At 29.1% G+C, this 16371-nt stretch overlaps 2 protein-coding genes across 2 annotated transcripts; both read right to left on the bottom strand.

Moving 5' to 3' along the window:
* Window positions 1-485: 485 nt before the first annotated feature.
* Window positions 486-2218, bottom strand: LOC126680305 (protein PLANT CADMIUM RESISTANCE 3-like). The gene is made up of 4 exons (XM_050375408.2): window positions 2036-2218; window positions 1784-1855; window positions 1063-1272; window positions 486-743 (listed from the first exon to the last, which is right to left on the bottom strand). The coding sequence occupies exons 1-4, from the start codon at window positions 2121-2123 to the stop codon at window positions 667-669; spliced, it is 447 nt and encodes a 148-aa protein (XP_050231365.1). The 5' UTR covers window positions 2124-2218; the 3' UTR covers window positions 486-666.
* Window positions 2219-5209: 2991 nt separating this feature from the next.
* Window positions 5210-10069, bottom strand: LOC126682124 (endoglucanase 8-like). The gene is made up of 7 exons (XM_050377701.2): window positions 9808-10069; window positions 9323-9730; window positions 8511-8603; window positions 8224-8385; window positions 7038-7149; window positions 6550-6713; window positions 5210-5699 (listed from the first exon to the last, which is right to left on the bottom strand). Exons 1-7 carry the CDS (start codon window positions 10021-10023, stop codon window positions 5376-5378), a joined length of 1479 nt encoding a protein of 492 aa, XP_050233658.1. The 5' UTR covers window positions 10024-10069; the 3' UTR covers window positions 5210-5375.
* Window positions 10070-16371: the final 6302 nt, after the last annotated feature.

Genomic DNA, 16371 nt, shown 5'->3' on the forward strand with positions numbered 1-16371 from the left:
GTTGGCCGGCGGTGGTCGGTTAGTGGGTTGGTCAAATCAAAAGGTATATTGTATATGAGGGTAATATTGTCTCTTTCTTAATAAAAATATGTCTATTTTAAAGTTTGAGGTAGTTTTGAAAACTTTTTTTTTGAGAGATATTTGCATAAAGATAAATGGTGAGGTATAAATGAATGGAAAGGCATGTTTTAGGGGATTTGTGTACTTAACCCGTTTATTTTCCATCTGAAAAAAAATTGATTTCACTGATATCATAAATTTAAAGACCGATCGTCTTGGAATTAAAGTTTAAAGACATCCATTTTCTTAATTTAAAAGTGTTTTTTTATTCAGTCACCAAAGAAGCAACCTTTATTGCTTGAGAAAATCTCAAGTTACAAGCCAAAAGAATGGCAGAACCAAAACAACATAACGAAAGTTTAAAGGTTATTTGCATCTTTCACCATAAATATACCGTTGCAAAAATTGAAAAAGACATAAGTAAATTATAAATGTTAAAAAACAAAATTTCATTTCACTCAAAATAATTATTTCCATAATCACACCCCTTAAACAAATTCAAATAATTAAATCCCACTCTTCACACCTTATAAAAAAATGACAAAACTATCAACAACAAATCTCAAAATACATATATTACAACCAGAAAAACAACAAATTAAATCTCTATCTCTGCATCCCAATTTCCACCTCAGGAGCTATTGCTGCCTTCCCATTCTGCTTCTCCAAATTTCCTTCCCATCCTACAATTAAGGAATATTAATCCCAACAAAATTAGACATTAAACTTAATTAATTAAGATCACTAATTAATATTAGAGTTAATTGCAAATTTAATCACGAACTTTAGCGTGATTTGAAATTACATCTAACATGCAACAATGCAGCTGTATATTACAATGTCCAAGTTAGTGTTCTTTTAACTCGGTGTACCAATTTGCTAAAAAATGAAAGTTAGTTATGACATTGTCAAGTTTCAAAGTTCGTGTTGTGATCACAGGTCAGGATAAGTTTGTGATTTAATTTACAATTAACTTTAATATTAATAAATTTTAGGGTTTACCTAATTTCATATTGAACCCCTTATTTTGTAGCTCACGGTATTCTTGAGCCAAGGCGCATGGATCGCAAAAACAATGGACTAAACAATCCCTAGGGCGGCTTCCTTCGATATTATATTGTCTTCTGAGTTTTGAACGATATGGAGCTGAAACGAGACATGGACCAGCTATGCATGCTAGTATTACATATAGAGCCCCACTTGTTGCTGTTGCTGTAACAAATTTAACATTTCTTACATCATTCTACTATCTAATATCATGCAACTAATCTAATAATATTGTCGAGTTCACTCGTATGAAAGTGGTATGAGATATAATCGAATTGAATCTCGTAGACGTACAGTTAGACTCGACCCTAAAAGTATCAAAATTGGCTTGATTCGATTTGAATATATGTATAAACAATAAAAATAAAATTTGAAAATTTTAACATAGCAAGTCAAATGTCACGAGTAATTGATCACAATTCGTACTGATATTGTAGAGCATAATTTGTTGTTTTGTATTTTTTTTCATAAAAAAAGTATGGTCGTAAATTATATTTTGAGTTGAATAATTAATTTAGCAACATGATCAATTATCTATAGCATCCGATTTGTTATGCTACGTTAGTAATAAATCGCCAAATTTTTTATGGTAATATATGTAAAAAAAATATAAAGTGAAGAATATGAAACTGATATTTGTTTTATATGTAATTAGTCCTAATTCTTAAATACTTACATGTTTTTCCCTTGTCAAGGATATCTGCAACTCGACCAAAAATAACACACGGGCACAAACATGACATGCAACCTGCAATAAAATCAGTAATATGATTGGTATAATTCTGTAAAAATGTATACTACTCGTTTCAAATTTGAATTTCTGCACAATAATATCCATCTATTTGCATATAAATTTATCACTTTAAATTTATATACGCTACATTTCACGTCCAATATTTTAAAAAAAAAATTTAATAAATTTACTTACAGGTTCGCAAATCGGAGGAGCAATCACAAATCCCTGTTGACCAAGGGACCAGATCAGTTTTAGAGTGATCGTGTGGCTGAGAAGACATGATTAAGCAGAATAATTAACGAGGTTAATGAAATCAGTACTCGAAAAATGATTAATGAGGTTAATAATATGTAATTAAGTTGATCCAATGAGTGCTCAAAACCCTCTGATTATATAGGAGACAACTATATTTGAAAATTGATGTACACGCAAGTTTGAAACTACGAACGTTGTCCTTCTAGATAATTGATTCAAATTAATTTTAGTTTTTATTATTCTGAAAGCCATCGTTATTGATTTTTCTCCATAATGATTATTTTATTTATTAGTTTGATTAATTAATTCATGTCCTTTGTTAGTACCTGGAGTTTTGCATTATTTTTGTATCAAATTGAAAATTATAATTTTTCTTGAAAATAATCTAATAATAAGACGCGGGGGTGATATTATATCCCGCCTTGGACATGTTTTAGCCCACGATGCCATTTGAAATTTTGTAATTTTTAAAAATGAGGTAAAATTTACAGTAAAATTAATTAGAAATAGATTAAATTCGGATTATTAAAAAGATTAAAAACAAATTAAATAATCAGATAAAATTTAGCTGCGGCTGAATTTGTTTTGGTTCAACCACTTATAAGAGGCATTGTTACTATTTGTGTCATAGGAAAAGATTGCAGCATCTAATATTGAAATTGATTTAATTAATAATTACATTTTGTCTGTTGAATTTAAATTTGTAGATAAACAATTTAAAGAAGACTTGAAAACAATGGTTCTTTTAATCAACAATACAGAAAAAGGAACGTAAGGAAACTGGTTCATATTCGCTTGGTTGGGAATAAGTTTATTTTAAAAAATTAGTACTTATTATTTTATTTGTTTACTTTTTCATTCTACTAAGTTGAGACTCTGGCTTTTTTTTTTCATTAGAAAAATGACTTTTCAAAGGAAAAAAATAAGTTATATTTCTCTAGTTAAATTGATACAAAATATAATTATATCTATAAATTTAATTAGCTTAGTTAGTTATTAAGAACATTAATTTAAAATTTAATTAACCAAAAATAAAATAGTAATTTTTTTCAAAAGTTGATAATTAAATCAAATAAAATAATTATTGATTTTCTGCATATTAATTTATTGAATAATTAAATTTCTAAAAATTTATTTCCTAAAAATTATTGAATTTTAAACAAAATGACACCTAAGGGTCCTCATTCTTTTTATTTAACATTGAAAGTCTTTGATCAAAGAATAAATTAATGCTTTGAATATTCGAATACATCTAGGAGATTAAGACAGCCAAATATAAAAGGCCTAACGGTAAAAAAAACTCAAACCTTTACGACTTGTTGCAATTATATCCAAACCTTTTAATTTTTGCAATAATATCCAAATTGCATTTTTTTGTTGCAATAATATCCAAATTGCATTTTTTATAGCAATAATAGTCAAATTGATGGCTAAAATTGTTGTTTTTAATAAAGATATTAGGCTATTATTATGTTTTGATGTATAATAATATAGTAAAAGTCCCAAAAATGGCAAAAAAACTCAAAAAAATCACATAAAAAGCGCAATTTGGATATTATTGCAACAAAATAATGCAATTTGGATATTATTGCAAAAATTAAAAGGTTTGGATATAATTGCAACAAATTGTAAAGGTTTGGATTTTTTTTACCATTAAGCCAATATAAAATAGTACAATTGAAAAGTATGTAATCACACCCAGAAAAATGTCCTTCAGTTTCAAAAATAACCAGGAATCTATTTAATAAAGGCTAATCCTCTAAAAATTCCCTCACCTTTCAACCCCCTTTCGTTTGCACCCTCACCTTTCAAAATTCCCAATTTTACCCTAATTACCACCTTTCACTTTCAATTGCACCCTCGAAATATTAAATTGACCTTTTTTCACTCAAAAAATTTCGAATCAATATTTTTTATTTTTACTCATTTTCTAAATAATACTAAATGTTAAAATTTCAACAATAAAAGCATCTTCTCTAAAAAATAATTCAAAAATTACTAAATTTCACATTCACTTTTATTCAATTTTACCGTTTTAATTCCATAAACTTAATTAAATTAGATACTATTTATAATATTTGTTGAAATATAAAGTATTAATTTGAACTTTTTGCAGTAAAATAGGTCAATTTAATATTTAAGGGTGTAATTGAAAGTGAAAGGTGGAAATTAGGGTAAAATTGGGGATTTTGAAAGATGAGGGTGCAAATGAAAGGAAATTGAAAGGTGAATGGTTTTTCAGAGGATTAGCCTTTAATAAAATATAATTGAGAGAATTTTCGACAAAAAGAAAATTGTAGAGAATTATGGGAGCATGTATAGTATAAACAATCTTGACTATTGTTAAAAAGTTAAATAATTTTAACTTTTTGGAAGTCTATACAATTTTTTTAAAAGTTGTATATTTATTTAAATTTGACAATAAGTGCTGAAAATCTATTCGATTTTAAAATTGAATTACTATTTTCCAAAATCGAATTAATATCTTTCAAAGTTGATTTAATCGAATAATTGTGGCATCTTAATTTTAACTCCTCTTCTTTCTATTTTTTTTTAAAAAGATATATATTTAGTTACCACATAGACATAATTAAATCAATTTTAAAAAATTGGATATATTTTTAACTAATTAATCAAATTAGTATAAATTTATAACTTTTATAAAATTTAGATAAAATTTTAAAATATTCAAAGGTCTAATTGTTTTAACACCAAACCTATATACAATTCTCTTTGGTTGAATCGCTTAGTGATAAGAAAAAAAATATTTTTGTTGTCCACTAGCTATTTGTGTACACGGTAAAATGATATAATTTAGGGACAATTACTATTATTCTAGATTACATTCTAACTACTTTTTTTTTCTCAAATTTTAAAAATAATTATTGTCCCTCGATTTTATGTTTTACTAGAGGGTGTTAGTTAAAGAAAATTAGAATGTGATTATTTTAAAATATGGATGTAACAATAATTCGGTTGTAAACTTTTTTCTTTTTATCTTTAAACAATTACTGATATGAAAATTCTGATATAAGTAGTTCATTACATTTTCCACTTAACAAAACCCGAAATTACAAATACAAGAAAAAATATATTAAGTTGAGCCTTGAATTAGCACAAACAACTTTCTTTCTTTTCATTAGGAACAATTGAAATCTTTAACAATAATAGGTAGGACTTACATAAGGCAGCAGGGTGACCAATTTTTGCACACCACTAAAAATCATTTTTCTTTTATCTTCATCCTCTTTTTACACTTTAAAATGGGGGCAGCCAATTAATAATGGGCTGAAAAGAATGCCAGCAGGCCCACCAAAGGTGCATTAATGTAAGTAGTGGGCTCAGACTCTTGAAAATATGGCCTGGAATCTGGAAAAGCATCTGTGACATTTGGCCCACCAACTACTGCTCCAATATGCACATTAGGGTTGGCATTTGGACTTAGAAAATATCTAGACCCAGCTTTGCACCCTATACGGGCCGGGTGGGCCTGAACTGATGGTAACGAGCTTCCCCTGTGGTGGATCCTTTGTGGGTACCTTTGTCCATATCCAACCATGTAGGACATCTCCAATGGATTATCTCCAAGTATGTAGTCCACCTAATCACAAAATACAAATATTATCTTTTTTTTATTTTTATTTCTATTCAATTTAGAATAAAACAATTAAACTTTTAGTTCAGTTAAGTTTAATTTAATTCAATTCAATTTTATTTGAATTAATTGAAAATGTAGAGTCGGATTCTTATTTCCATTAAAGTAGACATGTATTACAGAAAGTCAAAATATTGTATATTTACAACTTCAGCAGTGTCAACTTTGATTAATATAACACTTTAGGCTTAATACATAGTTTGACCCCTGAACTTGTACCCTTTTACCCATCTAACCTCTAAACTTAACGTCTCACCTATCGAACCTCTGAACTTGTTAAATAATTCAATTTAACCCCTAAACTTGATAAATACGTAAATATTGAACCCTCCGTGCCACCTGTCACTTGAAATATTCTAGAAGAAATTGTGTACGGAGGGGTTCAATGTTTACGTTTTTATCAAGTTCAGGGGTCAAATCGGATTATTTAACAAGTTCAGGGGTCAAATCGGATTATTTAACAAGTTCAGAGGTTCGATAGGTGAGACGTTAAGTTTAGAAGTTAGATGGGTAAAAGGGTACAAGTTCAGGGGTCAAACTATGTATTCAGCCTAACACTTTACTAGGCAGTCACGTGATAAACAGACATCCTTTTCATACATGTTAGAAGAAACAAATGTATAGCCGTTATTTATTTATCCTAGTGATGTACAACAAATTAAATAGATGGTCCACTAATTAAATGATAATTGCTTGATTGGTGATGGGGCCAATACTAGTTTTCATTTAATTACTATATACTATTTAAATTATCATATACTCCTACATTATTGAAAAAATAACTACAGTATTATACCTGACGTTTGGCCAATTGTTTGAGGAGGGCAGGGGAGGCAGTAATCTGGCCACATGGCACGACTTTATTGGCATGGCTAAGATAATTAGAATAAGCCAGAAGCAGGAAAGACAAGGACGTTACATGTTGCATGTTACTCCCTCCAGCCTTGAAGATCAAGCCACCTTTTGGAAACAAATATATAAAAAAAGTACTATTAGTTATTTTATCATTGATCATTAAGTACTTAAAAATAAGTGCACATTATCAAATTTATTAGCCGCAATATTTGGATTTTGTAACATTCCAAAACTTTGTTTGACAATAAACACAATAATTCCCTAAAACATACTACTTAACTGTTATATAGTTGACAAATTTAGCTTATTCACATGCTTATCTAACTAATCATATGCTTGATCATTAGTATATAGTAGTATATGTTGTGATTTAGCTGTCAAGAATTATTAGCAAGGTGTATAATTATTATTAATTTATAATGACAATACCGGGAGAATATTGAACTTGCGGATGAGAAATTCCAGGCAATAAAGAACAAATGAAAGCATCTGCGTTTTGCTTGAAAGTCTGAAAATAGTTTGCTTTTCCCATCAACACTTCCTGTCAATAAGTTAAAAAGATAACATTAATAATGTATAGTATATTATAATCATAATCATATAGTTTGTCTTTATAGGTAAGTTTCAATGCACATCACTTAGACTTGCTAAATTGTTACAAAAACCCAAAAATTCATTTTGGAGTGACGATCTTGATCAAATAACATTGTTCATATCGTCATAAACCAAAATTTATTTACGAAGTAAATATAAAAAGGAGACTACTTGCTCATCACAAAGTATGGGAAGAACCGAAGTCCCAGCCTTTTGGCACATGCACCTCAGTATTTTTCGGGACCCACTTACTATTGTCAGATCTTATATTGAAGGATGCATAGACTTTGAGGGCACTTCTTTTATTGGTTCTGAATTGAAGGGACAGCACAATAACAAAGTTCCCTAATTTAATGGCTTTTTTTTGCCATTTTCATTGCTTTAGTTTCGTAGCATTTCTCATTGAGTTTTGGAACTCAAAAAAGTTCTTCTATTAGTCTGTAATGAAAGAAACTAAAAAGGGTGCTCACATGACAACCGAATTTTAAGTAAATCATGTGCAATCATTCAAAATTATTGTCTAAATTTTGTTATGGTTTTCTAATATTTATACTAAATTTTATTCCCCATTTTGATCTAGATTGGTCAAGTCTAAACAACCCATCATGAACTCCCAAAAATGCATTATTGTTGTTCAAGTTATCCATAACTTTTTTTCTTCCTCTGATCTAGGCTTTTATGTGATTCTATCCAGTCCTTTAAACTGTTTCTATCCTTAAAGTTCTAAACTGATGGGCCCAACAACATGTGTAGGACCTACTCAATAATGCCCTACCTTTTGAGTCATGTTCTCTACTCATTCCTCACCACGTGACACACATAATTTTTCCTACTTTACAAAAATTAGCAGATAAATGAAAAACCAGTCCCCACATCAAAACAAAATACCACAAGACAGAAAGAACAATAACACTAAGATGAAGACAAAATGGTATGATAAGTAACCACACATATAATAATGCAAAAAATATGATTAATTTAAGTAAATTAAGCTGCTGATTTGGTTTTTATATTTGTTTACCTTGGAGATAAGGACGTTAATACCAGCATGCTTATTATCCCAGCCAAACTCATTGATGGTATCTCCAGCATGCAATACGACCTCGTTTTTCACTATATACTCTCTATAATGGCGCCTGCGAGAAGCTTTGTGCAGCCATGCTGCTCCCCATAGTAGCTCATCCTACAACAGTAAAGTATTTTAGAGTAAAACAGAGAATCTCCAAGAATCACTCATATGTTTCCAAGAAAATAACTTTTATACTACTATTTACTAATCTAACGGCAGGATTCTAGCGGCGGTGTTACCTGGAAACCGTTTACATCACAGTAAAAAGGGCACACTGCTGAACGTAGGCTGTTGCTGTACGCTCCCCTGTGTCTATCAGCAAAATCGAACACCTAATGAAAATTACCGTTGCACATTAACGGTCAGAATTTTTTTTATAGTAACTAACTATAAATAGCTAGCTATATTGTGCTATGTAATTTACAGTTTTAGCCTTTCATTTTTAGAAATATTTCTAAAATATTTATAATTTATCAAAGCTCATTAATTATAGTGAAATGTCCTGAAAAGAGAAAAAAATGTGGTATAATTTTTTTTATATAAATTTAATTATTTTATCTAAAAAATTAAATTTCTTAATAAACACATTATGAGATAGCAGAGTTTAAACTCCAATTAAAGTTGATCAATCAAAAATATATTATAGTCTGAAAATGCTACTATAATTAATAATTGAGCATATTATAACTCTTAATACATGCAAAATTTAGTAAACAGGTACAACATCAAACCTCAATTATGAAAAATTCTTCTTTAATTGATTAGATTCTATGTCCACACTCACTAAAATGAGCAGAACCAATCAATGATTGACACATTATTTGTCATAGCAATTAAAGAAACACAATAAATTAACGTACCAAGTAATAACGACAACAATAACGACTATGTATTAACTAACTACTCATAATCATAAATGGTACAAAATCCTTTTTTACAATGAATTTTAAACCGTTTTAGCAGTGAGATAAGAGTATCCATTTTTTTACAGTCTTACTAAAAGAAGAAGGGGTGAAAAATTTAAAAATAATCCAGTGTGAAAATGACGTACCTTAACGGCTCGATCGAGAAGTAATCTAGAGTAAGCAGGATCACGTGATCTAAACACAATGGACGCAGCAGCCAATGCAGCAGCAGTTTCACCCGCCACGTCAGATCCAGGGTGAGAGGCGTCGATCTTGTACACCGTTCGTAGCGTATCCATGTCCTCAGGTCTTTCCCAACAGTTATGATCCGAATACGCGTCGCCTACCTGAACATAAACGACGCCAGGTACTGCCGTCGCCTTTAATAAATAATCCGTCACCCATTTAACTGCTTTAACGGCGTTTTTTAGCTCCGGTCCCATGTTTCTTCCGAAATCGATTATGCTCCATGACAGTAACGTCGCCGTGAATGCCATTGGGAATCCGAACTTAATGTTATCTCCGGCGTCGTAATATCCTCCCGTTAAATCCCTCTGTTATTAGCATTAAAGTAAATTTAGCGACAAAAAAGTGAAATTAATTACAAGCTGTGGAGGTTGAGAAAACTTACACCGAAGGAGGCGCCGTCGTGCAATGCGGAGTCCTTACGCCATTTGACGCGTTGATCGGGGGGGAGTTTGCCGGAGCGTTGGCCTTCGAAGAAGAGAATGCTCTTGCGAAGAGCGTCGTGGTAGTCGTGTTTGGTGCCGCCGGAAATTGGACGGAAAAATAGGAGGAGGAGAAAAACGGCGACTCGGAAATTGGAAGTGTGGGATTTTGGCGCCATTTTTGTTTTGTGTGAAGTATTTGGGGGTGGTGATGGAGCAGAGTAAGAAAGGGTGGGAGTGCGTTGTGATTTTTATAAGGGGAAAATTTGTCATTGGATTCCAGAGAATGGACCTGTTAAACTGCACCACGTGGATGGACAATACTGGATGAATTTCGGATTCCGATGCTGAAACATTCTTGACCGGGTTAATTTGGATATTGACCAGTTTGGTGGGTTAAAACAGAGGATCCGAATACTGAATAGTTAAACAATTAGTAAAACAATTATCAAATAATAACACTCATAATAATAATAGTTATTAATGATGATAATAATAAAAATGGCCTGAGTAACGAATTTTTTATATAATTTCATACCAATTTATCATGGATTGGGATTCTCTCGAGTTTAAAATGAACTTGAGGGGTCATGTTCACGATCTACACTGTTCATTATAAAATGAACGGCCTAGATTAATTTGATTAAAATTGTACATTTTTGATCTACACCGTTCATTTTATAATGAACGGTGTAGATCATGAACATGACCCCCTCAAGTTCAAAATGAACTTGAGGGAATCTCAATCCATTTATCATGGATCGAAACTTTCTATCTATATTATGGGATAAATGTGCCGAGCGGAGGCTGAGTTATGTCAAATTCGATATCAAACTCGAGTGTGTTATATTTTGTTTTATGAAAAATAGCATTAGATAAATATATTACTCTTTTTGTCTAAAAAAGGCAATTTATGCACTAAATTAATAGTCAATTAGCCATATAAAAAATTAAATAATAATAATACAAAATCTCTATTATAAATATTTATTTATTTTATTTTAAAATAATGTGGCGTAACGATTACGTAGGATAAAGGTCGTTGTAGAAAATATACATACTATTGACATTCGGTGAGGACTTGGAATAGAATTAGAATGTTATGAAAGGGGTAATGTACGGTTCCACCGAAGTCATTAATGATTGACACGTGGAAGGATGGGGAAGTGGGACCCAATATGAGAAAAGATAGCATACTGCACGTATATATAAGCCTTTGATGGATGGATGGATGGGATTGGACAAAGATAGAAGAAGGATGATAATCATGGGTTTTTACAGGTTAGAGAGGCAATGATACTCATAAAGATTTTGAGTATTTGGGGAGAGGTGAAAGGTGGTATTGAGACTAAAATTACATGTGAATTTCTGTTTGGGTAGTTGGAAAGTTATTACTAAATTGAGGGAAAATAAAATTTTGGAAGAAATTGAAATAAGTGATGGGGAGGTGCAATTAGATTTTGTGGTCCAATCAAACTGTAAATGAAGTTAGGAATTTTTATGATTCTTATTCAATTATCCAAATATTTATCTTATATTATGTTTTTCTTCATTTTTAAATTATATATACATACAATATTCATATAACTTTATCAGACTTAAATAGAGATTTACCTCTTCAACTTGTAAATAATGGATAATTAATATATAAATTAATTTTATAAACAGATTAATTATAAATTTATATATTATGGGCAATTAGCTCTTTTTGACAATTTCCCTCCTTTACTTGTAAGCTTATTGTCCTTCAATTCGCAAGTTGCTCCTTGAAATGGTATTAATCGCCCATAATCAGCAAATTCATAACTAATTTACCTACAAAACTAATGTATGTGTTAATTGCTAATTACTTATAAATTGAGGAGAAAAATTGCTATTTAAGTTAGTTTAATTATGAAATAGAAATTTAATATATAAATATAAGAGTTATACAAAATTATCTTTTATTCCGGTATGATAACAATATTTAGATTTTTTTTGCATTCGATTAATAACACCATAAAGCACATAACGAGGCGGATCAACCGTTCCGGCTGAGGGGCGGTTGCCCTGAAAAGAAATTCAAATTATATTGATAGTGTAATTTTAAGTCCAAATAGAAATCAGATGTAGTTTATATAAAAAAAGTTAATTAAAATGAAGATTTAATGTTATAAAAATTCACCAATTGTACACGTTTTCTCAATTTAATCATATTTTTTAAAATTGTTATAAAGATATGCCAACATTTTTTAAATCAATACACGAGTGTTGATGTAACACCCATTTATTGATTAAAAATGATATTCATATCATCAAATTACACCAATGAATGAGTGCCACCTCAGCACCGTATATGGATTTTGAAAAAAACATTTGTGTATTTTTGTGAGAAATTTTAAAAATACGTGATTAAATTGAAAAAATGTGTAAAATTGGTGAATTTTTATGACATTGCCTCTAAAACAAATGATTAAATTCACATATAAGAAATAAATTTATAACATATATAGAAGTGTATTAACGGGAAAAACACTCAGGATAAAAATACTCTATTCATAATGACTTTAATCGTCAAGATGTTTTTTTTCAATCATAATCAATTACTATTTTTATGGACATAAAAAATCTTTACTTGTCTTATCGATTTTAATTATTAAAAAATATTTACTAATTTTAATCAACCATTTAAAAGTCTTTTCTAAAATAATCAACTATATAATATTATTTCTCTGAATAATCTCGAAAATTTCTATATGTATTAGATTATCTATATGACTATGTTATTAGTTTAATTTTTTATCTTTTTAATTTTATATTTAAATAATACAATTATAAATCATAATAAATGTATAAAAATCACTGAAAGCCACGTGCAACGATCTCATATATAAATTACGATAAGTATAAAATTAAAATACCACATTCAACTATCTCAAATACAAATAATAAATTTTAAATATTTATTAATTAATAAAAATATACGTGTATGTTTATCATATATATATATATATATATATATATATATATATATATATATATATATATATATATATATATATATATATATATATATATATATCTTTTATATTTAATATTATAAATTATATGTTAACGGATCACAATAGCGATCAATATATTAATTAACCATGTTTATTACATTTAAAACAGAAATAAATAAATAAAGAGTACAATTTTAAATTAATAGTAGTAAATAAATTCATAAACACACATAGCTTAAATTTTTTGAATTGCAAGACTAGATCTAAAAATATTATCTGCAACTGAACATTCTATGCTTTGTTTTTTTTTTTTATGATCATATGTATTAGTTTATTTATATTAATTATTTAATTATTAATTTTTCAATTTTATATTTAAGAAATGTAAAATATAAATTATAATAAATATAATAAGAAAAAATCACAAGTAACAATATCAAATATAAACTACAATATATAATAAATTAAAAATTAAGTTCAACGATCTTAGATATAAATCATGATAAAGACAAAAATCGTATTCCACGTGGAGCGCATGTACATAACAAATCAATCTAATATAAATGTAAACTGAAACCGAACTTGATAAAAATATAAACATTGACGTAATATTTAAAATGGATTGACCTTGAACGAGCCGGGCGGGTACCCATGAAGAAGAAAACAGAACAAATTGTGTAGAAGGGGATAAGTAGATAAGTAAAATGCAACTTATAGGTTAAGTGGTCCCTGCATATGGATAACAGTGATATCCCCAAGGTTACATTGTTGTGGATGCACTTGAATGCAATCTGCTCCTTTTTTTTCTTTCTTTGGTTGGTGTATTCTTAACTAACTTCACATACAAAGGTATAGTTGTTTGAGTATTTTATCATACTTTTTAAGTAGGACCGACCCACAAAATAAAAATATATGAAACAAATAATTTTTAAAGGTAGTTGTTATTTTTATCAGAAATAGAAATTGAAATTAAATGACAGTTATTTTTGGCAAAATAGGCTTGTATTAACTTAAAAGTCAATAACATAAACAATTATAAAATGTTTTTTAAAAGTTGATGATCTGCCATAAAACAAAATGTATACGTAACAATGTATACATTCTTGATCAGAGATCGTTCTACAATTTTTTTTTAAAAATTATTTGACTACTATAGATAGATACCATCAAAAATATCATAATAAATGCGCCAACGAATGATATAAAGGAGGTTCCAAATTAACATAATGGAATATTTGTAGGGCAATATTGTCTTTTAAAATTACTCTAAACCAATAATTATCAAGAGACTGGTTCATAACTTCTTTGAGAGCCAAACCGTATCAGCATTTGTACTATACTGAGAGACTTTAGACGGTTAGACCCATATATGAGGTGATGATATATTCCTTGAATAAGGTTCGTCATACGCGAGGAACCTCCAATTGATGCGTACATGTTAAGTTATGTGGAAAAATGAGGTTTAATATATAATTTGACCCTTAAACTTGTACCATTTTACTCGCTTAATCTTTAAATTTAACGTGTGACCTATCGAAGCTATAAAGTTGTTAAATGATCATTCTTAAACCCTCAAATGGAGATTGAATCTCAAACGTACTGACGTGACAAAAGATCTTTAGCTAGAGTGCCAACTCGTTTGCCATATTACCAAATATATAACGGTCAATACATCGTTTGACCTGAATTTATACTAATTTATCTATTTGATACCTAAACATTTTGTTTAACCTATCACACATTTAAACTTGTTAAGTTATCAATTTTAACCCCTGAACTTGAGAGTGTTAAATTTATTTTAATTTACGTTTTATTTTTATTTAGTTTAATTAACAATTAATAAAAAAATTAAATTAATTATTTTTCTCCATACTTTATATACTATTTGTTTAAATGATACAGTTTACTTATATTTATATTATCAATTCCAATGAAATTCCAATAAAAAATAGGTATACTTTATTTAATAATTATTTTCATTTAATTTAATATTTATTTTGATTTATTCTGCAACTACAATGGACAAGATGAAATCTGAATGATCAGTTTAGATACAGCTCAAATGGCCAGGAAAAGTATTATATTATATTATATTGGTAAATATAGTTTTCATATAATAGAAAAATAAATTTAAAATGAACATATAATATTTAATAAACTATAAAAAAATATTATATAGGAAAATGATAATTAAAATTAACAAAAAAATAAAATAAACTAAAATAAAATAAATATTCTATCAAATAAAAATAATTATTAAATAAGGTATAGCTATTTTTCATTAGAATTTTATTAGAACTGATAATGCGTACAAAATAAATGCAAATTAAACAAAATATATTAAAAAAAAGTAATATATAAATTATAAAAAATTATTTTATATAAACTTATTTTATTATTAATTAAATTAAATATATATTAAAAATGAAATAAAATAAAAATAAATGTAAACATTCAAGTTTAGGAATTTTAAGAAAGATAATTTAATAAGTTTAAAAGTTAAATGGGCTGAGCAAAACAATTAAGGGTTAAGTAAGTAAATTAGTACAAATTCAAATGAAGTCATTCCTTGAATTTTTTTAAGAGAGCTTTAACATTGTTCTTCCAAACCATGTCCAAAGGCTCATATGAAATTGCACTTGCATTCATTCGCAATTTAAATAGAGTAAAGGTTAACCCCAAGGCATAGATGAGTTAGTAAGGCGCTCTTCTAGTTTAAGTGAGGTCGTGGGTTCGAACCGTACTCATGTATACAGCTGTTTAAAACTTGGGGCCAAAGTTTGCCTCCCGCAAGGGACCTACACGGCTCGAGTGGGGATTAGTCTGAATATGGAAAGCTTAAAGGTGTCATCTCATAGTTGAGACCCGTTCCGAAAATCTCATGGACCCTGTACCAAAAAAAAAAGTGAAGGTTCAATTTACCCCCTGTACTTGGCATGAAAGATCAAATAAGTCCAACCTCGCAAAACCGGATCAATTCACCCCACAACTATGCAAAACCGGATCGGTTTCACCTTTTGACCAAAAAAGAAAGTGGAATAACCTAATTTTAAATATTAACCATAATTAACTCTAGTTAATCATATTTAATTACAATTTAATTAATATAAAATTGAGGACCTTTTCTATCCTTTTTCCTAATTAAACTTAATTACTCTCCTAATCCATCTTCTTCCACAATCAATCTCCGGCGATATAGCGGCAACGGCGGAGACGAGCAGATCCTTGCTCGTCAAATTGTTGCTCGTCTGAGACGAGCACAAATCTGCTCGTCTCAGACGAGCACAGATCTGCTCGTCAATGACGGAGTTGCGACGGTGGCAGAGTAGCGGCGGCGGCGGCAGAATAGGTGGCTGATTGGAGAAGAAGAAGTTGATAGTTGAAAAAAAGATAAAAAGATACCTCTGTTTTTATTTTAAATTTAATTTGATTATTAAATTATTAAAATATAATAGTTATAAAAGTAAGTTAAATATTATTTTGTGAATGATATAGATATTAAGAAATATTTTAATCTTTTAACTCTCTCAAACCACGTAAATTCAT

The sequence above is a fragment of the Mercurialis annua genome, linkage group LG5, assembly GCF_937616625.2.
Source record: "Mercurialis annua linkage group LG5, ddMerAnnu1.2, whole genome shotgun sequence".
Lineage (NCBI taxonomy): Eukaryota > Viridiplantae > Streptophyta > Magnoliopsida > Malpighiales > Euphorbiaceae > Mercurialis > Mercurialis annua.

Bases quoted from the DNA above. Each gene is read 5' to 3' on its own strand.
- LOC126680305 (XM_050375408.2), bottom strand. From the start codon at position 2,123: ATGTCTTCTCAGCCACACGATCACTCTAAAACTGATCTGGTCCCTTGG. The intron at 1,856-2,035 runs GTAAGTAAATTT...ATTTTATTGCAG, and splicing joins CTCCTCCGATTTGCGAACCT to GTTGCATGTCATGTTTGTGC. The intron at 744-1,062 runs GTAAACCCTAAA...CCTTAATTGTAG, and splicing joins GGGGTTCAATATGAAATTAG to GATGGGAAGGAAATTTGGAG.
- LOC126682124 (XM_050377701.2), bottom strand. From the start codon at position 10,023: ATGGCGCCAAAATCCCACACTTCCAATTTCCGAGTCGCCGTTTTTCTC. The intron at 9,731-9,807 runs GTAAGTTTTCTC...TGCTAATAACAG, and splicing joins ACGACGGCGCCTCCTTCGGT to AGGGATTTAACGGGAGGATA. The intron at 7,150-8,223 runs GTAAACAAATAT...ACTTATTGACAG, and splicing joins TTAACGTCCTTATCTCCAAG to GAAGTGTTGATGGGAAAAGC.